General features: G+C 32.9%; 2 protein-coding genes across 5 annotated transcripts in view; one reads left to right on the plus strand and one right to left on the minus strand.

Moving 5' to 3' along the window:
* LOC129219185 (myosin heavy chain, skeletal muscle-like) overlaps positions 1-1,160 on the plus strand; it is a 232,031-nt gene extending 230,871 nt beyond the window's left edge. For 3 of the 4 annotated variants that reach the window (XM_054853504.1, XM_054853506.1, XM_054853505.1), the window contains one exon: positions 558-1,160. In XM_054853504.1, the coding sequence (XP_054709479.1) occupies positions 558-632 (75 nt within the window). In that variant the 3' untranslated portion in view covers positions 633-1,160. The remainder of the gene's footprint in view (positions 1-557) is intronic. The other variant, XM_054853507.1, reaches the window with a different exon arrangement.
* A 6,139-nt stretch (positions 1,161-7,299) lies between these two features.
* Positions 7,300-26,528, minus strand: part of LOC129219187 (fibroblast growth factor receptor-like 1) — an 89,634-nt gene continuing 70,405 nt past the window's right edge. Inside the window, exons 4-8 of the mRNA XM_054853508.1 lie at positions 22,416-22,490; positions 17,313-17,603; positions 14,607-14,722; positions 10,070-10,307; positions 7,300-8,522 (exon numbers count right to left, since the gene is read on the minus strand). Of these exons, the coding sequence (XP_054709483.1) occupies positions 8,029-8,522; positions 10,070-10,307; positions 14,607-14,722; positions 17,313-17,603; positions 22,416-22,490 (1,214 nt within the window). The 3' untranslated portion in view covers positions 7,300-8,028. The remainder of the gene's footprint in view (positions 8,523-10,069; positions 10,308-14,606; positions 14,723-17,312; positions 17,604-22,415; positions 22,491-26,528) is intronic.

Here is a 26,528-nt window from a genome sequence, read left to right on the forward strand (position 1 = left end):
AAATTCAATGGCGCAGTCTGCAACCCTCCAACCCCCCAATCCCGTCATGACAACCCTGCCTAATGTGTGACTACATTTGTAGCTACATGAGCAATTAAATTTTAAAGTTATCTTGAATTTTCTCTATCCATTCAGAATTAATAAATATCACAATAATCTTGCTTGTATTTTGTTTGATAATTTTACGCTGTCGAGATTCAAAATTAATTTTTCTTTCATCTGTTTGCAATGATTTTTCTGCTTACTTGTACGCATGGATAAATAAAATGCAAAATCAACCTTGATGATGTATAAATAAACATTTTGAACAAATTCGGCGGACTTTCAATATTGGAAAAAATACAACTTTTGCCCCCAAACAAAATAAAATCATTGCTTTTACGCAAAACTTTTATTTGTGCATTATCTCACCTTTTGGAAAATAAGTTTATTCTCTTTATTTTCTTTGAAAAAAAAAAGCTCGTTTTATTTAGTTAGTATTTAAATTATAAATGAAGCATTTTGAAAATTGTGTACATGAATGAAATAAATAAAAATAGAAACGTAACTATTTTCAGGATGACGGGGACGAAGACAGTCTCTGTGACGAATACAGTTCCGAGAAACAAAGACCATACTCAATGGAATGGTAGGCGCCAATAAAAATCCAACTAAAAATTTATATTTTTATCATGAACTCGTCTTCAGATTATCTGGCAGTCAACAAACATATCATACAGCAATATTTGGCGCATATGTATATTTTTTTCCATCAGAAATTACTGACAAAGGATTCAAGCAGAAGAATTTTCTTCTGTCTTAAAGCAAATAATGTTTGGGACGCATTGTAAAGACATTATTCTTCATCATATAATTCAAAGCTTGAACTATCACTATCTTGAAGTGGACATTGAATTTTTTAAAATAGGTTGTGATCATTGTTTTGCATCAAATCGAATAAGAAGTTAATTTTACACTGCAGTCGTGCTGCCCTCTATGGAAAATTTTACAAGTTGCTGGAATTTCTTCATCTGTACATTCAAGTGTTCATCATTAGAAGGGAAGATAAAAAGGTTTTTTTTTTTTTTTTTTTTTTTTCATGCTGATCATTTATTTCATGCTTGAAGTCATATTGTATTTTGCTTGTTCATAATAAAGGGTGTTTCTCTTGATTTCTTGTTTCTTAATTTTATAAAGGATTCGATTTTAATCGAAGAACGTCAAAACAGAAAGCATTTTGTCCTTGACTTTAAAAAGGATTAAAATAAATTTTATTCGGCTTACGAAAAGCGATAAAATAAATTTTGCAGTTGATAAATGTTCGACTTTATTCATGTATCTCTTTTGAATGGGGGAGAACGTTAGTTTAAACTTGAACTTTTATAGTGGCGCCATCTTTCTTAGAAAACATGCACTCTAATATCTCAGGTGAGGAGAAGCGGTGGGAGGGAGGGGGGAAGAAAATTTTGGGGTTTTCAAGAAAATGCCAGAAACGGTGGAAAAAATGCGTTTGAAATAAAAATTCAAGCTAAAAAAAACTTCCTACAGAACCGTTTCTACACTTATTTGTCAAATTTCTAATAATTTTCCAAATTATATGTTATGAAAAATTGATGAATTTTGGAGAAATTCTCTCTTTTTGTCAAGCATTTGCTTCTAGAGCCTCCCAGGCTCAGTAATCATGAAAATTGTCCGTAACAAAGTTGTAGAGCTTTAAATTTCCTTCAATTTGATATGCTAATTTATTATATTTTATTCAACCAATAAAAAGTTACATAAATTCAAACACGCACTATCATGGCAAAAAATAGAATACTTGCTATTCACAAATTTCAAACTGACTCGAAAAGATCATGCACTTTCTCTTTTCTCAATGAATTCGACAAGCCTGATGGACAATAAAGAAGTATTTATAGATTACTAGCTGTACCCGATGCGCGTTGCTACGCCAACAAAAAAATACATCATTATACTGATTTTCATGATAATCGGTTGAACGGGGCAGAAGTTGCTACTCTGCAGTGCCACCTGGTGGCGAGTGGCTTCAATGAGCATATTATGCACCTTCTCCGTGGAAAAATACATATATATAGCAATATTCATAATAATCGGTCCAGGTATCAAGTGAAGCCGTGACTATACTCAAATTTTGTACTCACGCAGTTTGCAAGATCAATCAATCGCTAAAAATATCAAATAGAAAAAGTTTTAAATCCCCCCCCCCCCCGTTGCATGAAAAGCCATAAAACAATAAAGAAAGAATTTATTTGTTCAAACTCAAGAAAAATGGCAACAGCTAACTTCTTATCAATGAGATCTTTCATGCAAATTAATTTCTGCAGCCGATAATTTTATTCGTATTTATCCAATGGATTGTGACTTAAATTGGAATAAAAAAGGAACTATCGATCGGATTTTTTTCGAACTGGTCTATAAACATTCCCAGTACCAAAAATAACAAACGGTGAAAGTTTCTGCCAAATCTGCCGGGTAGTTTTTGAGTTCATGGATGACATACAGACAAACATTCATTTTTATATATATAGAAAAAAAAACAACACAAACGATGTTTGTGGGGGGGGGGGGGGCATGAAATTATGACTTTGTGACAAGGGGGAAGAAAAGAGTAAGAAGTGTGACATCAAGCATTTTTTAATATGAATATGTTTATGAAAAGTCACCTGCAAAACGAACTTCATGACAAAGGGGGAGGGGGTTATAAATGTTGAAAAAAAGTGTAACATCATTTATGGACAGCCCCTTACCAAGAAATCGGACGGAGATTTGCAGAACTACGTATATCATATACGTAGTTCTGCAAATCAAAAACTGCATATATACTGCAGTTTGAATTAGCTCCATACCCATGACATTGTTTAAAGACAGTGAAATGAGGAAGTGCAGAGAGCCAGCACTTCCTCAGTAAGAAATTTGTTAGAAGTAATTAATAAGTAAACATACTGAAAGTCCCCGACCCTGGGGAGAGGGGGAGTTAAAAATGTGAAGGGGGAGTCAAATTTTGTGGTTTTCGATTATATCTCGGAAACGGCATTAAAAATCTGTTTCTGAATAAAAGCGAAAGTTAACTAAATTTGTTGTGAAATTGTTTCCATGCATATATGTCACATTTCCAGTGGTTTTTTAGCTATGGCGTTCTTGTAAATCAATACCTTTCGAAAAAAAAAAAAAAAAATCTCCTTCTTATTGTCTCAGAGTGTCTGTGCCAAGCTGCCGCTCAAGGAATCTTGTGCAGCAACTATGTGAGAAGGGCCCTGACGGTTTTCTAAGTCTAGAAAATCCACCGGCTGAACACTTGAACTGCAGATTCAAACCTGATATCAAAGAAATACGAAGCCTATGCCCAATCACCGCGACACCCAGCTGACAAGCAATCAAAAACAATGAAGCTCTAGCATGTACTCAATTTCGTTATTCTTATTGAAATGAATATTTGACGATATGGCATGATTTTGAAGGTTTTAATAAAAGAAATAAGGTAAATATAGCTGACCGGCAGCACCTTTTTGTAAATTTAGTTTTTATTACGTTATTACTAATCATATTTTGAAAGTGTTTACATGGAATATGGATTGACAGTAATTCGAAAATGAAAATATCATCCTTAAGGTGACATCTTGGCAAGGGCGGCCATATGCAAAATTTAAAGGGGGGGGGGGGGCTCAGTTATTTTCCCCAAGGTTTAGCAGGATGTTTTCCCCATGGAACATATTTCAGTACAGGTTAGAGTTTTTAAAATTTGACATTTTTAATAACTTATTCATTAATTGCTGGAGAAGAAATGTTTTTACATTTTTGCAAAGAAAAAAGTACTAAAAGCAAGGAAGTTCTAATTTTCAAAGGGGGAGGGGGAGGGGGGCTTGAGCCCCCATTTGCCCCCCCCCATATGGGTTCTCTTGCACCTTGGTTTTATTCTAAGGCGGAAGAGTCATGTCACCAGCAGTGGCAAAGTTGTTCTAAGAAATTGGTAATGTTATTGATGTCATCGTAGTACCCTTCGTCCTGGATAAATATTTTGATTCCGTTGTTGCAACTGCCCTTGCAATGCAAGCTTGCGACAAATTAGTTTAACGATGGTTTTCTAAAACTGACCGGAAGGTCATTTGTAGAAAAGCAATCAGTCGAAATCAAGATACCGTCAGGAGCAACATCCGATTCCGAGAGTTTCGGCACGAGTTGGTCATTCCTCCTTTCCCAAACTCCCAATCCGATACTTCACCATTAAGTTCCCAGCTACAGGTATACCTGGTGGTACGACAAAGTTAGAGATCAGTCTTGATGTTTGCAGCTTACTTTGATAAATGATTTGTAACGGAACTCCTTGAGGGACTTTTCTGTGGCTAGATCACCATACCATGAGAGTTTATATGACCTCACCAGCCTCAATGGATTCAGGGGAAGAAGAACTGTTGATGTATACCTTAGATACATGTTGTATTAGATTTCTGGTACATTTTGACAGCAGAATGTGGTGATCAGTTGGGGTTTGGCTATCAAGAGAACAACCAGGAGGACTTCCTCTCAAATGATACCTATCGAAGAATTTTGCCATCTGATGATAGCCGTCTTCGCAATATCAACGTCAACATCACCTAAACCTCGGAGCGTATTTTTCTCGTTTTTCAACAGCTTCATCATTAGCGAATTTGTCAGCTGAATGTTGTTATGAAAGTTGGACAGAAATCTTGTTTGACCGTCGTTTCAATTTTCTAACTGACATTGATATCCGTATGGTTTATACAGTCGTCTCTTTTTGCCTAACAGTTTTGTATACTAAGTATCCTCAGTATTAACAAATTCAAATTAAATTAAATCAATGTCGTTATCAATTTCCTTAAACAGTATGTATAGGGACCATAGATCAATCGAAACATCTAGTTATACACACACGTGATCAAAAAGAATCATGGAAAACTCAACGACCCTACATGAACTGAAGTGCTCTCTAGTCAGTGAACTATATGGAATACAATTCTAAACAATCCTTCTTTATACGAACGTTGCGAAATAGATGTAAGGTAGACCGACCAGTGAATGAAAACCTCGTATTTTAGGTTTTAAAACTTTTTAGAGATGAATGGGGCGGCTTCTTTCAATCAAAAGTATTAGTTTTTAGTCACTGATATTGATAGAATAAGCAAAGGAATAACATGGAGCCAGAAAAAGCTTTAATTTTCCCAACAGTTATTTTTTATTTAATATTTTTATATGTCCGATGCTTTGCTGTCAACCGCGTTACCAGGTTATGATTATTTGCGCTGTGCGCTAATGGCATCAGTGAGTGGCATTCTTCACTTGTGATGTCAAGTGTAGAAGCGTAAAAAATGAATTGCAATCTGTGCACCGATTACTAATTTTAAAAAATATTAAACTTCGTTAAATTATTTAAAAACAAGCTAAATCTTATGTTTTTAAGCATGCTCTTTCAAAAAAAAAAAAAAAAAAAACTTTTAAAATCAATGCTGTGTTTGTCCACTGGTTAGGGTGTTCATTTACTGGGTCGGAGCACTTTTTTCATTCCAATCCCTCAAAACTCATTGATACAGAACCATAAAAGTTCTCACAATTTCTCTTAAATAACTACATACATCATTTAATGCAATTTTACAGTCATATGGCAAATACTACAATTTTTAACGATAATATGAATTTTTGGAAATGAAAATCCGCCCAAATGTTCATTCACTGACCGGTCTTCTCTATAAAGAGGGTTATTAAAAGATAAAAAATATATTTTTATGGGGATCTAAGGACCCTTAACCTTCAAAATTTTCGACTTTCTGGAAAGAAATATATGTTGTGCATAATTTTATTCTGGACAATATTATACCTTATTTATTACCATACGCAAAAAACTTTTCACGTTGTCGAAAAAATGTGTAAACTTTCCCCTTAATCCTCTTTTTCTCAGATTGCGTTTTCTCAGGTTTTTCGTTTTGCGTGCGTGATATCTCAGAAAGTTTCCTATATATTTCCGTAAAACATTCAATGCTTGTTTGTCTGGTTTATTTTTGTGATCTGAACCTGAAGTTATTTATTTATTTTTCAAAATTATTATTGTTATTTATTTATTTATTTATTTGAAATTTTGTAAGTTAATATCAAAATTTTACAAAATGTTGGGTGAAAATATATATATTTTTTAAATATTAACTTTCTTTTTTAGTTAAAATTTAGGTTCAGATCATAAAAATAAATTAGACAAACATGCATAAAACGTTTTACGGAAATACATAAGAAACTTTCTGAGATATCACGCACGCAAAACGAAAAATCGGCATCTGAGAAAAAGAGGCTTAAACAGCTGCTGTAAACATAAATCTCTATCGGGAAAGTTTACGCATTTTTTCGATAACTTGAAAAGTGTTTTGAGTATGGTAATAAATAAGGTATCAAACTGTTCAGAATTAAATTATGTATAACATATATTTTTTCCGGAAAGTCGAAAATTTAGAAATTTAAGGGTCCTTAGACCCTTTAAATTTGAAAATGCGATTATTTGTTTTCACGAGGAGACAGTAACTGATATGAAATTGTATAGGAAAGTTATGAATTAAGCACAACAAGCGGCCACCTTAGATATGTTGCCCTTAGTGGTGGTGCGAAGAAAAAGAAAACTAAAACTGCAAATAATATGCAATCCGAGTTTATTACGCTGGCACGGAACAAATTGTTTTTGATTAGTAACTCTTAACGAGTTTGTAAAACACTTTTCTATGCACATTTTCAAATAAAAGAATTAGTTTCGACAAAAAGAGGGGGGAAGGGGGGTATATTTATTAAATAAAATTTAATGACTTGATTTTACTAGTATTTACTGTTAGCTTTCTGTACTTGAAAGGCGATAACATTCAAATTGGACATAGTTCAACAGTTTGAATGGGGAGGGGGAGGGTATCTTTTTTAGTGCCCTTTAAGTTGCTGAGATCATAATAACATTCATATGACAGTAACAGTTAGCGATTGATTTACCTTCATTTCTCATCACTAGTGCATTTTTATGCAATGAATTCTGGTTTATGATTTGGATTGGAAAACTGAAACTTTGTTTCATAGAGAGAGTTTGAACTTCAAAAAAGTATCTGTTTCAGCACGTTGAAATTGAGATTCTCGCAGCTACTAATTTTAATTACATAAATATTTGCAGTTATACCTGTAATAACTTCCAAAAAAAAAAAGAAAATATTTTATGTATTTTTTAATATTTAAAAAGAAAATATTTTCCTAAGAAAATATCCGAAAATGAACAAAACTTCTTCAAAGGAAGAAATTATTCATGAAAAGATATTTTATTTTTTGCATAATTTTTTACATACATCTTTAATGTACGATTTTTAACAAATATGATTCATTCAGTTTCTAAAAATTCCAATTTTACATAAAATAATTTTCTTGGTATTTTAAAATTATGCTGTCAAAAACTCCAATTAAGTGCCATTTCTCGAAAGTTTGATGTTATATATTCCAAAGTTTCATTTTCATTCATAAATGATTTTGTGCGGTTTTTCAGCAGTTGTGAAGATCCTGAAGCATACGGGCTTAATTATACACTCCTTTGTTGCTTCCACTTTCCAAATGCAACTGAATCATAAAAACAAGTTACAGTAGGGAAAAACGCGCAGTGGTTAACAAGGGGAGAAGGAACAGCATATGGGACAATGTGCGATTATCCTGACTTGTTAGTTACTTAACATTCATTCGAGTCAATCAAAGAATTTATCTTCGTATCCAGCAATCACGTTCCTTACATTCGCTTTAGAGTTATCAGTGTGCTTTTTACCTATACTGCGTTCACGGAAAAGATAGACCAGATGTATACAAACAGGTTATCAGAAGGTTTACCATTAATGGCTACTTTTGGGGATTTTTTCTGAAATGAAAATAAAACTAAACGAATAGTATGCAAATTCGCCGTCTGCTTGGCACCAAATTGTTCTTATCCAAGCCAAACAAGGAATTGACGTCACCGAATGGCGCATTTTTTTCTTTACAATAGTCTTTCTGTGAAAGCAGTATACAACTGTTATTAGCTCAAACCCGATCCAGACATAATACTTTATCATGAGATGGAATATTAGGAGAATATAAATTGAGAATGTGCCCTTTATCTTTGTAAACAACGTCAGGATAAACGTTTAGATCTCCCAAAAACACAAAAGATGAATCGCATTCTGAAAAAGAGTCTGGCTGACCAGGATCTATGACTAAAGAGCTTTGCACATGTGACCAAGTGCCATCGGATGAATCCAAAGCTTGATGAAATTTGGGACTCATTCGTTTTGATAGTTCGTTTGTGGGATAGACGGGTTGTGGAGCTACAATGGCCTTTTCAGATTTACCATCGTACATGGCGTGCAAACTTGACCTATCAGGTCGTTTCTTTTGGCGGTAATGAAGTCCGACTGCAGCTAATAAAGTGATGAGTATGCTGACGATTATGGGTATGGTAATGAAGAGTGGACTGAATTGAACTGAATCATTTTCATTGCTGATGCCTTCTACGTCAGCTACATAAGTCTCAGAAGCTACAGGAATAAAAAAAAAATAATGAGCAATATAGAAATATTAGATCTAATTTTTAAAAAGAAAAAAATCTTCTAGATTTTTTAAAAACTTTTAATTAAACTACCTGCGGGCAAAACATGCTTTTTGCATCATAGTAAAAAAAATGTACTTCTTCCAATAAAATCGATTAATTTTCAGAGTTTTGTAGACTGAAAGTTAAAGAGTGCGACATTTTTTTTTTCCATTTAGGCTGCTATTGGTAGAAAAACGACAGTAAACTCAGAAATGTGTTTTCGAAATATTTGAAGAAACGTGTTTTAGATTCAATACTAACAATAGAAAACGGTTGCAATTGCACTTTTTTTTCGCGTTCTTTTTCTCAGTGGAAAAATAAATAAGCAGGGTTATACGTTTTGCGTTGTTATTGTACAATAAAACTAACGTAAATTATATGACAAAAATGCAAATTAAAAAAAATATAAATAATAATAAATAAAAAAAAACTTGCAATTATTGCCCTTTGCATGTCCACAGCAGACTACTTAATTGGCACATTGATCAAAACAAGCGTTTGCCTTTTTTGATACACAAACGTAAAAACTACAACATATCAATCACAATGAAAGACTCCATAACTTAATGAGACACTTTTTTAGAGAAGTTATTTTGCACAAAATAGCAGGGCTGCGGAGTCGATGGTTAAAAATTCCAAGAGTCAGAGTCGGCCACTTTCCCTCAAATCCCGCAACTCTGTCAGCGCTTGCGGAGTTGTAGTCACAGTCGCAGTCGAACTGATTTTGCGGTAAAGAAGTCGGTGTCGTAGACGGAGTCGAATGGTCTGAATTTTCTTGAGTCAGAGTTGGAGCCGGAGTCTGCCATTTTCTATCGGACTCCACAGCCTTGCGGAATACAATGCTAGGGCTTTCAGAGTAACTATACACTAGAGCGGTTCAAAAATACATGTAAAAAAAGTTTCTCCTAGATAACGGGACACCCCTCAATATTTTTAGACTTGTGGATATTAATATACTGGAAGAATTTTAGCTTCCTATTTCAACTGAAAGAGGGTGCTCAACTCCCTCCCTCAAACTTCATAATTATAGGGAGGGGGTTCAAAAAATATATTGAACTAAAAAAAAACATTGCTACATATTATAATAAATACTAGTAATATGCATATACATTGCAATAAAATAATTGTTTACAAAAGAAAAATATCAAAACAGCTGGGGAAATTAAATGTTTCTCAATTTGTGGCATTTTTCTATGCTACGGCTAATGTTAAACTAAGGGGACATTGAGCACCCTCTTAAAATTTGAATAAGAAGCTAAAACTTTTAACGTACTAATAGTAATTCTAAAAAGGGGAGGGAGGTGTCCTGGACTCTAGCTGAAAAAAAAAAAGATTTTTTGAACCACCCTACCATACACTTTAACCGCTGTACATTTGAAAGTCAGCCCTTCTTGTTAGCAAGTTCATCATCGCGATGTCCGATGTTTGGAACTCGTTTGTTTGCACGTAATAAATATATGTAGATACGAAAGGAGCATGGTTATAAATGCTTACTTCCTCTGATGGTCAGAAAGGCACTCCGGGAACTGTAGCCCATCTCGTTAGCTCCTAAACAGATGTATTTTCCAGCATCTTTCTTAGAAGCTCCTGAGATATTGAGCTTATTTATGAATGATCCATCTGATCGTTCCAGAATTTCCGATGACTTTAAAATTCTGAAATATTCACCATGGATTTTTATGATTTTATGGCTATCCATTTCAGCTTCGGATGGATCGGCTTGTTTTAGCCACTAAAAAAAAAAAAAAGTATTAATTATGTCATATTTATTTTAAATATTAAAAAAAAAGTATTGAAGTAACACTTTTTAATCCGAGGGCGTTGAAGTTATGAACGGCAAAATTTTATGTGACAGAAGTAATATTGTTGATTTGTGTGATGAAAAGTCGCACATGCGCTCGATTCTTTCTTTCTCGTTGTCTGTGTTTGCGTGTACTGTATTATTTAACAGAGCATCCGTTGAAACACGTGTGTATAACCAACGCATTTCGAGTATTGTTCAGTGTTCTCTTTAAATAATCTAATGTTTTTTTATTAAAATATATAGTTTTGTTGTGAATATGCCTAAAACGTCTTGACCGGGACTCGATTCGGGGTCCAATGGGTTCGAAGCTTAATGCTCTGCCGATTGAATCACTGTGATTTTTGGTCAGACTGAGCTGTTAGGCAATTAGTATGTGTACGAAAACGATATAATCTCTTTTTAAGAACAAAGATGAAGCACAGTGACATATATATATATAATTTTATGTAAATATATAAATGATAAACACAATCTATGCTATTCAAAAGCAATTAAAAAAAATAAAATGTTTCCTTGTAATATAAAATTGTTACTTCTATCGGGTGTCTGTCAAGTTCGAGGGGTATCCGTGAGCCAGTCCGGATAAATTTGCGCCACTTCATAATTTTTAATTTCTAGTGGATTTTAAAATCATACAGAGCAGAAGTCTTAATTTATGACCTCGTCAGCAAGAATGAATCACTGACTTGTAGTTTTTTCTAAGTGAAATAAACTAAAAAATTAGGAGGTGGCACAAAGTTATCCGGATTGGCTCAGAGATACTCTGAATGACTGTACTTGTTTGAGGAAAGTCAACCAATTTTTGTATAATAACGTTTTTTCAATTTTGCCACTACCACAGATAAGTTAATTTTTATCCATAAGAAATAACAATAAAAGTTCCTTCGCTCATTTTCGGCGCGAAGGAATTTTTCTGCTGTTAACGCTTTTAAATATTTCCCCTCTGCACACTGTGCGTTGTACGAATGTGATTAATCCTGTTGTTTTCTGTTTCAAATCCATATGTGGGGCCCAACTAGAAATTATTTCCCACACTGCACTCGCCGTGTGGGGGTAGGGACATATTGCGTGGATGTTATGTATATATCACCAGAATGGAAGCTGAATAGTTCTAGAGCCCCATAAATACGGGTCATAGCCTCCCTTTTTCTGCGAAAAAGTCAGTCATGTTGTTTTCGTAATATCTTAATTCCATCCAAAACTAGACATTTGTTGTGCTCATAAAAATTCTCCGGTTGGTATGAGATGATGTCTGTGACACTACAGCGAACAATTTTCAATCCGCTGTCATCGCAATTTAAAATCCTAGACGGGAGAAAGAACATAATTTTGCGAAGTGTGTCAGCACCGTCTGTTTGCTGTAAACATAAGCAAATTCCCCCCATCTAACGGACCCCGCCAAAAGAGAAATTAAGGAGGTCAAGAGAGGAGAAAGATTGCGTAGCGATGAACTGAGAGCGTCACCAGACGATGAGCTCTCGGAGTTTAAAACATCTTGCAATATGTAATACTGTAAAACAGCTGTAAGTATTGGCTACATTAAACGTCTGTTAAAGACTATGTATTCCTTTGTTGTTTGTTATACGAGAGGTCAAAACGCTACAGCGCAGATGCAAGCATATTGCACGACACACAGTGGGGTGAAAACGGCAAAAAGCGCTTAAAAATTTTTTTTTTCTTCTGTATTCAACTATTGGAGAATTAATAAATTTGCACAGGCCTACCTCTTATCCAATCAGAACTGGATTTTTAGTGCCCTTCGTCCACTACAAAGCGGAAGGGAGCCTTTAGATGGTGAAGAACCATGAGTGCAGGAATTTAAAAAATTGCTTTTTAGCAGTCTATAATTTTTTTCTTATTAAAAGCGAGTATATTTAAGAGTCAGTTTTTATAAGAACCGGGCAGAAATGGGGTGTTCAGATGTACACCATTTTTGATTTTGCTCACATTTTTATGGTGGATTCTTTTAAGGATTTTAGAAGACACGTATTTTTTCTTTTCCTCCAAAAAAGTTTTTGGGTACCTGTAAAAATTCGTAAAGTAGAGCACGACGCGTCGTAGAGGTTTTTCCAAATCAGCGTTATTTAAAATTCGATTATTTCTGTGTATTGAGCATCAGCCAAAAAAGTTCTTGTGTTGACATTATGATATTTAGTACCTAAATTGAAATTTATCGTAAATTTTGTGACTGACTTGTGTACAGCCTTTCAAGAGTCGCCAAACTTTGTCGGAAAAAGAAAAAAAAAACACTTACTCGCATACTTTATAATGTTATAACTGGAAGCAAAGTGGGGAAAAAAAACGTAAGTTATTTGTAACACTTTTTTGAAGGTGTTTTAGGTATATTTTTAAATATTTTAATTAAGATAGCTTTTTTTCGTTTGATAATGACTTATTTTCTTCCATTTTAGGCTGTACATCATAGTGACAAAAATTATTTTCTCTGCACTAAACTACCGTGATAGCAAACAATTACTAAGTCATATTTTATTACTTATCCTAAAAGCAATATTATGGCATTATGAAACAAGGGTATGGTTGCCAACTGACTAGTGGGACAATAAAAAAATGCAAGACAAAGCATATAACTTGAGTACAACTAACCGTCCTTAACTCGTATGCAATTTCCTCATCTTGAAGTGTATTTTGTGAACCTGCAGAACCATTTCCCATAGTTCTGTCACTTGTGAAAACACATGCACTCTAGTTTGAAATGCAGGCATAAAGTTCTATACTGACCATCAGTGCACTGAGATACAAGACTCTAAAAAGTAGATTTTTTTTTTCATATTTTGATGTCAAAACTGCTATTTTTTCGCTGCAGTGAGCATTGACCATGCATTTAATGAGCCTATTTAATAGTTTATATATATTATTATACAAATTGCTCGCAAAAACTATGGTTGAACCTCAGTGCATGGAGCCAGGAGGCCTCAAACATGACACATTTTCACTTTCTTCAGCACAGTTTAGCCACCCCTGCCAGGGTCCACTGAAGGTCAACCATAAAATTTACTATAGTGTATCACATTTGAGCTATTAAATATTGTGTTTAAATCACAAAGATTATTTTTGCTGATGCTCAATGGCAGAAATAATTGAATAAAAACAAAATGTCGATTTGAGAAAAACCCTAAGTCGGGACCAACTTTTGGAATCTTTGTGGGTCACAAAAAATTTTTTTGGAAGAAAAGAAAAAATATGTGTCTTCTAAAATCAATCGAAGAAACCACTAAAGTTTTTAGCGAAATCAAAAATAGCATGTATCTGACCTGCCTGGCTATTATAAAAACTGGCTCTTAACTTCTCTCGTGTCCAACGACAGTAATATGACGAAAAAAAAAATGAATAATCAAATATTCAATCCGAAAATCGGTTTTGATCAACACCGAAAACTAGAGAATTCAAGGTTTTTTTCTTTTTTTTTTTTCAAAACACTCTAGAAAAAAAAAGTACTCTTATGTACTCTTTAAAATTAATATTAATTAGTCATAAACGGTCTGTAGAAAGACCCTGAAAAAGAATTAGCTGCGCAAACCTGCGAACTTTGGACCCTGACCCCAAACAAATTAAAAAAACTCGTTAATTACATGTCTGTGTGAACAAACAAACGAGAGAGGTCTAAAAACATTTTAAAGCGCTTTTTGCCGTTTTCGCCTCATTGTGCGACAGTCCGTCTACAACGACCAGATAGTACAGCATTTTCACGCTCTTCAGCAATCCTCAGTCTGAAACTGCCGTAACCGAGCTAAGAGACAGCTGTTCTTAGGTCACATTAAATAGCGATCAGTCTTAAAACTTCATCACGACCGTCACGCGCGGGACAGTTCGACTCTAAAAATTTCATCAACATTTTGTTACAAATCTCAATATTTTAATTAAACAGGAGTAAGTACATTTTTTAATCTTTACATTTGCACAAAGATGTTCCTGACTTCATTATGTTTTTATTGAGTAAATTGGTGATTTAAAATTAAACTCATTCACATGCGTCACGTGCGGGAAACTTTAAGTCAACCTCTTGCAATTAGCTGTATGAAGTAGTTGAATTCTGCTCTATTAATATAGCAATTACCAAACTAATAGAAGGTTTTGCCAGCTAAAGTTTCAGTGTAAATGAAACATACCTTATTTGTGAGAAACAAAAAATTAAACCATTGGAAAAAAAATGCATGATGCGTATTAGTATAATTTAACAGATGATTTTAAAATTGAGTGAATTCTTACCTGGACGTGAGGACGAATTTCGCTTTTAAATCTACATTGAAATACTGCTGCTCCACCTTCTTCTACTGTTATATTGACAGGATGAATTCCTCTAATTTCTGGTTTCTTGCGAGGCCCTAAGCATAAAAGTTCCCTTTAAAAACTTTACAAATGGAAGTCATTTCATAATCGAGATTTAAATGTATTTGTAAATTACACACATGGTGCTAGGTCGGTGTTTAAGCATAATATATATATATATATATATATATATATATATATATATATATATATATATATATATATATATAATATATATATATATATATATATTTACTGGGAATAAAGTTTTAAATATATTTACAACGTGACGGATATATAATTACGGTTAGCTGAAAAATATATTCAGTGTGATTTTGAATGTGTCAGAACAACTGTATTTCTGATGATAAAGTTTTTTTACAAAAGGAAGTTGGAGCGTCAATAGTTCTTTCATAAACACTACAAAGTTTTGCACAGTATGATATACCGCATCCATGAAATGCATCAGTTGGATACCAAATATTTTTGAATTTTACATTGTTATCAAAATTTTTTCAAATTTTGTCTTTTTGTACGATGTTCTTGTTCACTAACTTTCAGCTTTTGCCGTTGTTTGTCAGATTTTCAGAAATAGCTATACTTTTTTTTTTTTTTTGCAATTACTTTTATTATATAAGAAAACAGTTTTGAAATATGTTCTGCCTGCAATATTAATGAAAATACATACAGGTTGGTTCGATAAAACTCACAGTGATTTATTTTCAATGTATTAAAATAACGTTAGTTTAAATTTTAATAGAGCATAAAATACAAGAAAACATTAAATTTTCCTCGAATTTGAGCCATTGAGGTTTTTTTTTATGTACATTGCTTTTTTAGCTTTTTATAGCGAATGCTGCAAAGAGTAATCCTAGTCAATGCCGATATTTTAGAAATTTCAAAAGAGGAAAAAACCTCTTTATGTAGCTACAAAACAAATAAATAAAATGAAAAAAAAAAACATTAAAAAATATTTCGATCATTAGCGAATTCATCACTGTCAGCACAACAATTTTCTAGTAAAAGTTATAAAAACAGGCTTACCTTTCGCTTTTCATTTTCCTTAATATAGTCAGTAATCAACTTGCATTTATGGGTTGTTTTTTTTTTTTTTTTTTCAATATTCGAAATGAGCAAAAAATGAGCGTGCAAGAAGTAGCCAAGCTTTCGGAGATAGTACTTGAAAATTATAAACGCATTTTAGATTCAGCGTATAATTTATACTTAAAATTATTGGAGACTTATCAAGAAAGCTTATCAGAAAACATAAAAGGCACAAGAGAAATAGTCAAGGAGACCAAACTAATTAAAAAAAAACAATAGAATCTACAAGCTGTTATCAGTTGTTAGTATCAAAGAAAATACCAGAAATAGTCAAGCTATGGTAATAAACACGAGAATTAGTCAAGCTGTCTAAAGCTATCAAAATCTAGTCTTGCTCTGATGGAATGACTTCCGATGTGCTGAGACTTATGCAGGTCCATTTGTTTAAGTAAGGGTGAGGAAATCTAGTTTACTTTGCTGATAACGGTTATAGGCTGATGTGCTTGCATAAGAATTCCCCCTCTTTCCATCCACTTATTGAATTAAAATAAATTGAAGTGCATAATTACCAATCAGCAAATTCAAAGAAAATACAAAAAAAATTAATTTGAACTTTGACATCTTGAATTCAAATTATGTTTTTCGCGATCATGAGTGTGTATGTATGTAGGCGTGCGTGTTTGTGTGTGTGTGTGAGGGGGGGTATGTTTGTTTGTGGTGTGGGGGGTATGTGTATGTGTGTGTAGGCATGTGTGTTTTATGTGTGTGGTGGGGGGGTATGTTTATGTGTGGGTAGTTGTGTGTGTATGTGTTTGTTAGTGTGCATGTATGTGTGTGCGTATGTGTGTGTAGGTGCGTGTATGTATGCGTGTGCGTAAGTGTGTGTAGGTGCGTGTTTGTATGCGTGTGTGTAGGCAAGTGACGCAACCTGGAGACGGTTTTCGCTAGAGGAGCAGCGTCGTGAGGCGGCCGGCCGACGGTGGTGTTGCAGAGGGAGGAGGGGGAAAATAAAATCAGAGGACATCAAAACAGTCAAGTGAGAACAATAAGAAATCGTGATTGCTCAAAAAAAAAAAAAAAAAAACTTAATTATATGGTAGACAAAAGACATCGGACAAAAGCAGATCAAATTATACTTACCATATTGACTAAAAATAATGTTTATATGCGAAGTGAATATTCAGCTAAGAATCAAGATAAACTTAAGGGACTATCAATGTAATAAAAAATAACAGTTTGACAAAGTTCTAAAACCTTACCTGATCCAAATTGGAATGCATTTTAATCAATGCGTAATGCATCTTTAGTTAATTCCTTCAATTAATGCTTTCAGTAAATGCTCAAAAGCACATATTTCTATAATCAGTTATACATTATTAAAAAATTATTTTCAAACATGTATTATCATTTAATGCATCTTTTGTAAAAACTTCGTTTTTTTATAATAAGTATATCCTCTTTTTATTTAAGTGAGTATTTAAGGCACTTCAAGTCCTTAATATTTAAGCCACTTAATTTTTACCTTTAACTTTTGAAATGAAAGATTGAATCTTTCTATCTTTCACTTAGAAATTATTATAAAGTGCTGAAAACACATCGTACCTGGAATCACATCTATGAGGACAGTATAATTGCTATGACCATAAATATTATAAGCAACACATGTGAAATTTCCTCTGTCTGATTCTTGAAGATTGCGAATGTATAAGCTCCATCGGGATCTTTTTGATCCGGGTGATAATGAAGTGTTGAGTAATGTTTGGCCATTCTTCAACCAAGTGACTTGGGGTTCGGGATTACCGGCTGCTTTGCAGAAAAGACGAACAGATCCTCCCACTGGTCGATGAAGTCTGCCATTGCTGGTTTTGGTGACATTGGTCAAATAAGGTCTTTCTAGGAATAGAAAAAGCACTTATGTAATTTTAAAACAAAAAATGACGCATACAAATTAGCATTGTTGTAGTCTTTTTATAATTTTTCGTATTGCTAAAGTATAGTGCTTTAGGTGAGTTGTATTGACAAGCACAAGAGCTTTTAGTTTTGCATAAACAAAAAACAATAATATTAACTAAATCCAGTGACCTTTCAATAAGAATAATTTTCATATATTTGGCTTTTTCCTAGTTTTTTCCTTTCGTTTTTCATAACCCTTTAACTTTTTTACCTTTTTCACATTTTATCATCTTTTCTTTTGTTTCTCTCATTCTCCTGTTAGCTTACTGATTTGAATGTGGCTAAAAATAAGAAAACTAAACACACATACACACACAAAAAAAGTCATAAATACGTCTGCAAAAATTGAAAATTAACAACAAGAGTGAAGAAAACTATAAAGTAAATAAATTTAAAAAAAATGTAGCAGTAAAATGATTCCATTTATTTACCTTTTCAAATCTAACTACTTTTAGCTCACAGGCGATATTTTCCCCTACGTATTACTAGGTTGCTACAAAATGCCCAACGCTTTATTATGAATATGGATCGGAGCACTGAAATATGGAATAAAAAGCAACTTCGATTGCTTAACTAAAAAATAACTACTCATTTTTTTAATGGGATCTAGCCTTCAATGTTCAGGTAAAGTGGGGACAAGCTGTATATTATCTCTATTTATCTATAACCGTTTACCTAACTACTTCACTAGCGCAGCCAGAAATACCTTCTGGATGGTTTTTTTTTAAATCAAAAATACCTTCTGAAGGGTTTTGTTTTAAACCAAAAATACCTTCTGGAGGGGATTTTTTTGATCAAAAATGCTTTCTGGAGGGGTTTTTTTTATTAAAAAATACCTTCTGAAGGGGTTTTTTGATCGAAAATACTTTTTGAAGGGGTTTTTTTTGATCAAAATAGCCCTTTCGTATGCATAAACTACTGTATTAGAATTTGCATTTATGTTAAAACCAATGCTCTCTGGGGGCATTTTCACCCCCAAAACCCGAACCTTCACTGCGCCACTGATCTACTTATCTACTTACTAAGTATTATACTTCGAATAAATTTCAGAAACGAAGGGAAAGTAACAATTTCGTACCAATAGAACATGTGTAATTAGAAGTATGGCTAATTTAAAACGTACGCAATACGTATTATGTTTTGTGTTTAATTAAAATGCTTGTTTTTATGGCTTTCAATTTGAGCTTGGTGTTTACAATTCAAAATGCGTTCATACTACAGATTCTTCAAATTCATCAAATAAAAGTTGTAAACAATTGATAGACAACATTTACGCTCAACTTTGGTAGGAATTTGAAGAATGGGTGCTTGGAAATTAAGTCTTAGTGGGAGTAAATAGAGGGAAATTTAGTGAGTAATTGAACTGCTGTTGCGCTATTTCCCCCTTTATTTGCGAATGTGAAATAATCTTATTTACGTAAAAATGTGGGTATATCACACATGTGTGCTTGTACACTACGTACAGTGCTGCAAAAATTCATCTTATGACTTTTTTTCTAACATGACGAAATAATTTCAGAGAAATAGTGTAATGAATGATATATATATATATATATATATATATATATATATATATATATACACACATAAATAAATAAATAAATTTTATATATATATATATATATATATATATATATATATATATATATATATATATATATATATATATATATATATATATATATATATATATATATATGATATTTGCAAAACTAATGTGTCATACTATAAGGGGTTGATAGATCTTGCAAAAACAAAACAAAAAAAAAAAATCACTATAGAATGTAGGTTAGGAGTGCAAACGTTGGACTGCGAGAGGCCACTGTTTCTGAAACGGAAAAATCATCCATCTTTTACAAAGCCCAATATTCGTACACTATTCCTTTTCATAGATGCCGTACTATTCGAATTCGAAGAAGGCAGATATGCTCTTCATATTCTGGCGTGCACACGGCAACGCTAGAAAGACTTTACCAGATGTGTTTTCCGAACAGGACGATACCTGATCGGAAAACATTTCTCCTTTCATACTGGCAAATCTCGGAGAAAGGTACATTTCGCTTCAAAAGACAAGACATTGGTCGACCATGGACCACGAGGACGACAAATTGAGTAGAGATAAACCTGTCGTCACCGGGAGACCTCGTCGCATGAATTAGCACTCCATCTACAGACGTTCATGATATACCAAAAATATTCCAACCTGTGTAGTATTCAAGGCATCGCTGATGTGAAGCCTGTATTTTGGTGGTTGCTCATTTGAGCATTTGTTACAAATAAAGGTTCTTTGTCATCATAATATTGTTCTTAGTCTTTATTGTCGTTTCTATTTTTGTGAAGCAAGCACCCTTTCTTGGCCCACCATTTGCTTTTTGACCCCACAAATTGCTCAGGGTTGTTTGTTTTGGCAAGGTCTATCAATCATCCCTTATGGACCATTAATTTTGCAAAACCCTATATATAGTTTTCTATAAATCGAACTTTTCAGAAGAATTAGGGATAGTACAAATGGCTGTCAGGAGACCGTTGGAGTGTTAGTTCTGTATTTAAACAAGCACAAATAACTTTAAAACGGGACGTGTTTGATTATATTACTAAAATTATTAAAACAGAATGTTCAATAAATGTCACATAATCCAGAAATTGCAGTGCAGAATTAATAAGACAAAATATAGCAAACTTTAACTGTTACTAAACTATCAATAATGCAGTTTACTTTATTGTTTTTCTTTGATTTTAAGCATGAATACGTAATGAAGAAAAAAATTACTTAATACAGCTTTACTTTACGTTCACATTCGAACGCTGTCAAATTTAACAGCATTTTAAAACTAAAATTATTTATTGTCTTCAAGAAATTTATTGATGGGCTTTAAGAGGGGAGAAGGAGAAGTGATAGGAAGGCAAATTTGGTTTCTACTGAAAAAAAAAGTTACCTCCGGTAACCTATATATTGTTTACTTACTAAAAAATAAAATTCAAGGAAACCGACATCAGTCAAAGAAGGTTTCAGTAAAAGCAGCTTCGAGGATAATCGAGGTTCTACTAAATATAATATGTATTCTTGCTGCCAGAAAACACAAAAACTACAAGTTGAATGAATATTTATCTAAAAAAAACTTTTTTAGCAGTGTAATGGTTCTCTCTTACGACACTTAGATATTTCTCCAAAGTATAAAGCTTTTTATTATTTTTGTCTCTGATGCTGCTGATGCAGTCAATTTATATGTAGCAAATCCAGTTTATTTTTGTAACAATTGATTGAAGTTGGGTAGCACAGAGTGCGCTTAACTTTGATGGCTATTTTTTCCCATTCGATCGATGTGAACAAAAGGTTAGCCACTTATCAGCAGTATCAAAATATCTCTTAAATTTTAGATAGATACCCCAGTATTGCTGGGTTTGCAAATACTAAAAGAGTGCAGCTGCGTTCCCATTCAGTTTCGTAGGATTGAAAGAATGATTTTTTTGACTCTAAAAGTAACTAAGTGGATTTGTATTAAGGTGAAAATTTCTTAGATCGGAATGCTTTTTTTTCTTCTAATTTTCTAAAATCCAAAAGTGACATTTTTTTAGCCACTTTCCCATAGAAATGTAAAAAAAAAACCCTCAGTATATAGCTATATAGCTTTGAAAAAGTCAAAATAAATAAAGTATTTGAATAAATATTAAAAGATAAAATAGGGGATTCAAAATGGGGAAATGTATGTTTGTCGGTTCGTCGTTTGTCTCCTAATAAGGTTTGGGGGAATAATTTAATTCAAACAAACTGCTTATGCTCGAAAGATCTCAGCTCCGTACACATCCATCCTACATTCCAGTTTCTGATTTTAAAACAATTTTTCGCCCAATTTTGAACAGCAATAAATGATAACATTGACTCATAATGGCGCATACGGTAAGATTTAGTTCACATAGCGAAACTACTTGAGCTAAAATGCAAATTTGTGCCGGACAAACTTGATTCGAAAATTTTTTTGACGTAAAACGTGTACATAAGAGTAAATTTTCATCCAGGTATTTTAAAAATATTTCTTAAAACAATTGAAACTTCGGGAGAAATTCGAATCTCTTTAGCTCAAAAATACATAAAAGTAAAGACATATTTTTCAGCGCTAAAAAAACCCAGAAAATAGCTGAGATTTTTATTTTCTTTAATGTTATTGTTTCCTGAAATAGCTGAAATGCTATTTTTCTGCAGCGTTAACATTGACACAAAATATCTGTGGTTTTTATTAAAGTGAAGTGGTTTCAAAGAGGAAATGATTTTATTGGGCATTTAGATCGTTTATTGGGATGAAATGTTTTGATTTTCATGCCTAAGTTTTAATATGCTACCTCTCAACATGTGTCAGCATATTCTACACTTTTAGACAGTGTGGTTTGTTTTTATTCGTTTGAGCTAGATTTATTTAAGGATAAATTGTTAATTTTTGCTAAGTTCGGAGCATCTTCTCTCTCTCTCTCTCTGTTAGTAAATGACTATTCCAGTTTCGAAACACTGGGATTGCAATATGACATGATCACCTGCAGTAATTTTGTGTAATAAATACAAATGTTCAAAAATAGTTATCAGAAAACGCTATTCAAGGGGCGAGTACAAGTAGTGATCACAATGATCGGGTTTCCAATGAGTTTAAGCAGCGTATCCCTAAAAATGTCTAATTTTCCGAAATATTCGGCACCCATATTTTCCGGGACCAGCAATTTCCAGACCTGCAATTTCGAATTATAAATACCAAAAAGACATACCTCTTTCATATTCGTCCGACATATGATTTCGAAAGCTCCCATCTCCCGAGTCATGCTTGCTCGCATCAGTGTCGGCTGGAAAAAAAAAAGTTTCAATTTTCAATGTTTTTCTTTTTATGTTAGAGTAAAAGAAGCTTTTTTTTTTTTTATTTATTTTTTTTTTTATTTTTTTAAGTTGCGTTTGAAACGCACAAATATTTGTTATTGACATATTGTATACATCAAGTACTACAAGTTAACATCTTGTAGACTTGCGTAACAAAACTTAAAATGTAAAGCTTCTAAATGTTTTTCCTTTCATGTACTGTCAGAAAAGGAATCTCTTTCGCCCCTCTGCCCCTCCCCCCCAAATCTCATTTATATGTTAATGGAGAAGCGTTTGTTGGTAAAAGTAGTGAACAAGAAACTTTCCATTTGTTTTTTAAAACATAATTCAGCCAACAATTTTATAGAATGATTTTAAAAGAAAACTTCAACGAAAAAATAATAAATTTTCTTGTTTTAAAAACTGAATAAAGTCGTAAACTAATTTTGTACTTTTCAAAACGTCCTTCCTGCTAGAGTTTATTTCTGCTCCGGTTTGAATTCGTCAGTGTCCGATTTCTAATTAAGGGAGATTCCACGTGGAAAGGAATGACATTTTTGATGAAAAGCAAAATTTATGTGATTACAGTGAAATTATTTTCATTAAAACTGACACTCTTTTTATTTTGATTTCATAATTAACATTTTAAGTATGAAAATCGACACAGACAAAATTATTTTCATTGTTTTATTTATCAATTATCATGTTATTTTTTGCATCGTGACGGAATGACGATATTTCTGTATTTTAATTTCTTCTTTAATTATTTGAGTTTTAAATTAACTTAAAACTTTGACAGAAACTTGACAAAACTTAAAACTTGACTAAATGTTTGACAGAAAATGATTAATTTAATACTGCAAGTTATTAAGGAAACAAAAAAGAGACTTGTGATGAAACTTTTGCTTGCTCATAAACCGTAAACTAAAATTGATATAATTACTCAAAAAAAAAAAAAAAAATGCTGTTGAATTGTTGTACACCCTTCAGGAGAAAGGCTTCTTCATAAAAAAGCAAAATATGTAGTAATAATAATATGTGAATTACTTTTGTTTTGGTTAAATGAAAAATAGTAATACGCAATTTAAAATCAATTACACTTTCAGGTTAATGTGTACTAATGCGATTTAATTTCTTTCTGCTTCTAATTAAATATTTTTCGTTCTTAAATATGAATGAAAAAATTACCCTTCTTAAGGGGAAAATATATTTTAAACTCTTATTGCATTTCTGTAAGCAACGTTTAAAATGCAATAAATTATTAGCAAACCAACGTTTTAATAGCAAAAATCGAAAATATAGTTCACAAAAGCGTTTTAGCAAATTAAAAGAACTGTACTAATGGATAAAATTTTGAGCTTCTTGTTGTAAGTAACCTGAGTGAAGATGTTGGGAACTCAGGCACAAAACAATGCAAGTAACTATTATTTGATAAATAAAATACATCACACTGACACTATAGTAAAACTAATCACGGCACATCCTTCCCTGAACACACATATCTCGCAAAAATTTGCTTTTGCGTTTGAAAAAAATGCTTATCGCATGAGTTTTACTTCCTATTACAAAAAATTAAGCATTGTATTCGCGAAAAAATTTTCATTCAAAAATCGGCCTTAATTTCCATTTTGCTTACCCCCGAATGAATGTTGAATTTTTTCTTTGACCCGACCACACGTGGATGTATGCCTAGGAATGGACAGACACCCAAAATATCAATTTTGACGATCCCCGAATTAATTACGAGTTTTCTCGTGACGTCCGTAAGTACGTATGTATGTGCGTATGTGTGTAAGTGTGTATGTACGCATGTATCTCGCATAAGTCAAAAACGGTATGTCCTAGAAAGTTGAAATTTGGTACGTAGACTCCTAGTGGGGTGCACCTTCCCTTTTGGTTGCGTTCAGATGTTCCTAAGGGTGACTTTTACACCTTTTTGGGGGGAAAAATTGTTAATTTCAATGCTAACTCAAGTGGTGTTATAATTTGTCAAACACTTGGCGACATATCGCCAAGCTGTTGGCCGCCAAGTTTTGTAACCAACTTGGCGAAAATTTTTGGCGATTATTTTTTTTTTTCAATTTTTAAATCTTGTTTTAATTCGGCCAATGTTGGTGATATTTAAAGAGTTAACCACTGAATCACATTAAAATTGCCAATAATGGGGAAATAAATCTGTGTAAAACGTTTTTTTGCTTCGGTTCGCAAGAAACTAGGTGTGAAAATATTTAGTGTTTCCTTGCTTACTCCAAAGCGCTACTATCATTAAATAGGCGTAAAAGGAAGTTATGTGATGCACGCATCAGCTCGTTTTTCTAAAAGAGTTTCTGTCAGTCATTCTATTTGTCAGCTATTTTATTTGTAAAAAAAAAAAAAAAAAAACTCTTCCCTAATGTGATATGACCGATGTTTGAATTGACGATGCATTTGTTTCGAATAATACTTTCAAGACTATGTTGATCTTTTGTAGTTGTGAATTCAGAATGTGTTATTAGTAACTATTACAAAAAATTCATTCCTTGAACTACAAAGAAATAAAACTCACATTTGAAATTTAAAAAAAAAAAAAGAAAAAAAGAAAGCGCAAATCTATACTTTTAAAAAATGTTTCAATGTATGAAATAAGGTAGGTGCACCAAATAAGACATTTATCTTCATCAGAAAACTTGACTGGTGATACAGCGTTATCAACAAGCAGTTTGTTATGAACAGGCAAAAGTGTATTAACCGTTACTGCAAAAGTGTTCGTCAAAATTGCTTAATCTTATGTTGTGGTTAGTTTTTTTACTTCGTGACACCGTAGTTTACAAGGAAACGAAAAGTTGTTAGTTGATCCAGAAAACTTTATTCGTTTACATGCAATATACCGACAGTGTTCAAGAAGAAAATTGTCGCTGTGTACTGACATTTTTCCTGTGATAACCCTAGAAACGTAGACTAACCCAATAAGGCCCTGATTGGTATTATTAGGACTCTGGTGTCCCTTATTGGACACCAAAAGGTCGGGTGGAAGTGCTATGATCCAGTGCTGCATATGCTGCAGCACAGGAGTGACCAGAAACTCCCCCTCTCCCCGCTCCCAGAAAATAACAACCTATCAGTGCCTCGAATGTGGCGACATTTTTTTACTTTCCGTTGAAGTAAATATTGAATTTTTGATTATGGTTTTGAGTTTATCAAATGTGGTTTAGTTTGTTTTTGTATGGAAAACAAAGAATCTTTTAGTTTTTTTGTGTGATAGTCCGTTTTTTTTTTCTTTTTTTTTTTTCAGAGTTGGCCTTATTTGGCACCCTTGTTTCTAATAAGGACAATTCGTCAATTATTTTTTGAACTGCTGACAAACATAATTTAAACTTAAATTTTCACGTGGAATAATTTTTTTATGAGACACATGATGAATGTACTTAAATTGGAGCCAATTGAATTATAAATGAGCGAAATATTACTCTCTGACCTTAGGTTGGCTAGATTTATCGCACTTACTTTATATGTATTCAGTAAAAATCACTTTGCTCGTAAAAGCTCGATGAAGAGACAATACATTAAAGTAATATTGAATACTTTAGAAATTATACATTTTTCATATATTGAGAGTTTCACATTCGAAAATCATCATAGTCAATGAACTTCATAATTATTTTCTAAAAAATTCGAAGTCAATTTGAATTAAAGTGCATAAAGTATTGCAAATGCGTAAGTATTTCAAAACAGAAGACTTATTGCAATAATTTCGGACTCAATCTAAACAAATTATTTCTTTCATTTTTTTGCGAAAGAGCATTTGGATTGTTCTCGTAAGACTTCTATCATTGATTAAGTTTCATTTTTCAGGCGATTATACCAGACAGAGAGAATTGTACTATTTTGTAAAACTCTGAATTAAACAGAGGCTTTCAGCTAGAAAATTTGCATTTAATAGCACGATATGTTTTACTAATAATATATCATCAAAAAGAATAATATATTATAGCTGAATATAGTTTTAATGAAATCTAAAACACGAACTTGCACTATTTTAATTCCATAAT

Source organism: Uloborus diversus, chromosome 3 (assembly GCF_026930045.1).
Source record: "Uloborus diversus isolate 005 chromosome 3, Udiv.v.3.1, whole genome shotgun sequence".
Lineage (NCBI taxonomy): Eukaryota > Metazoa > Arthropoda > Arachnida > Araneae > Uloboridae > Uloborus > Uloborus diversus.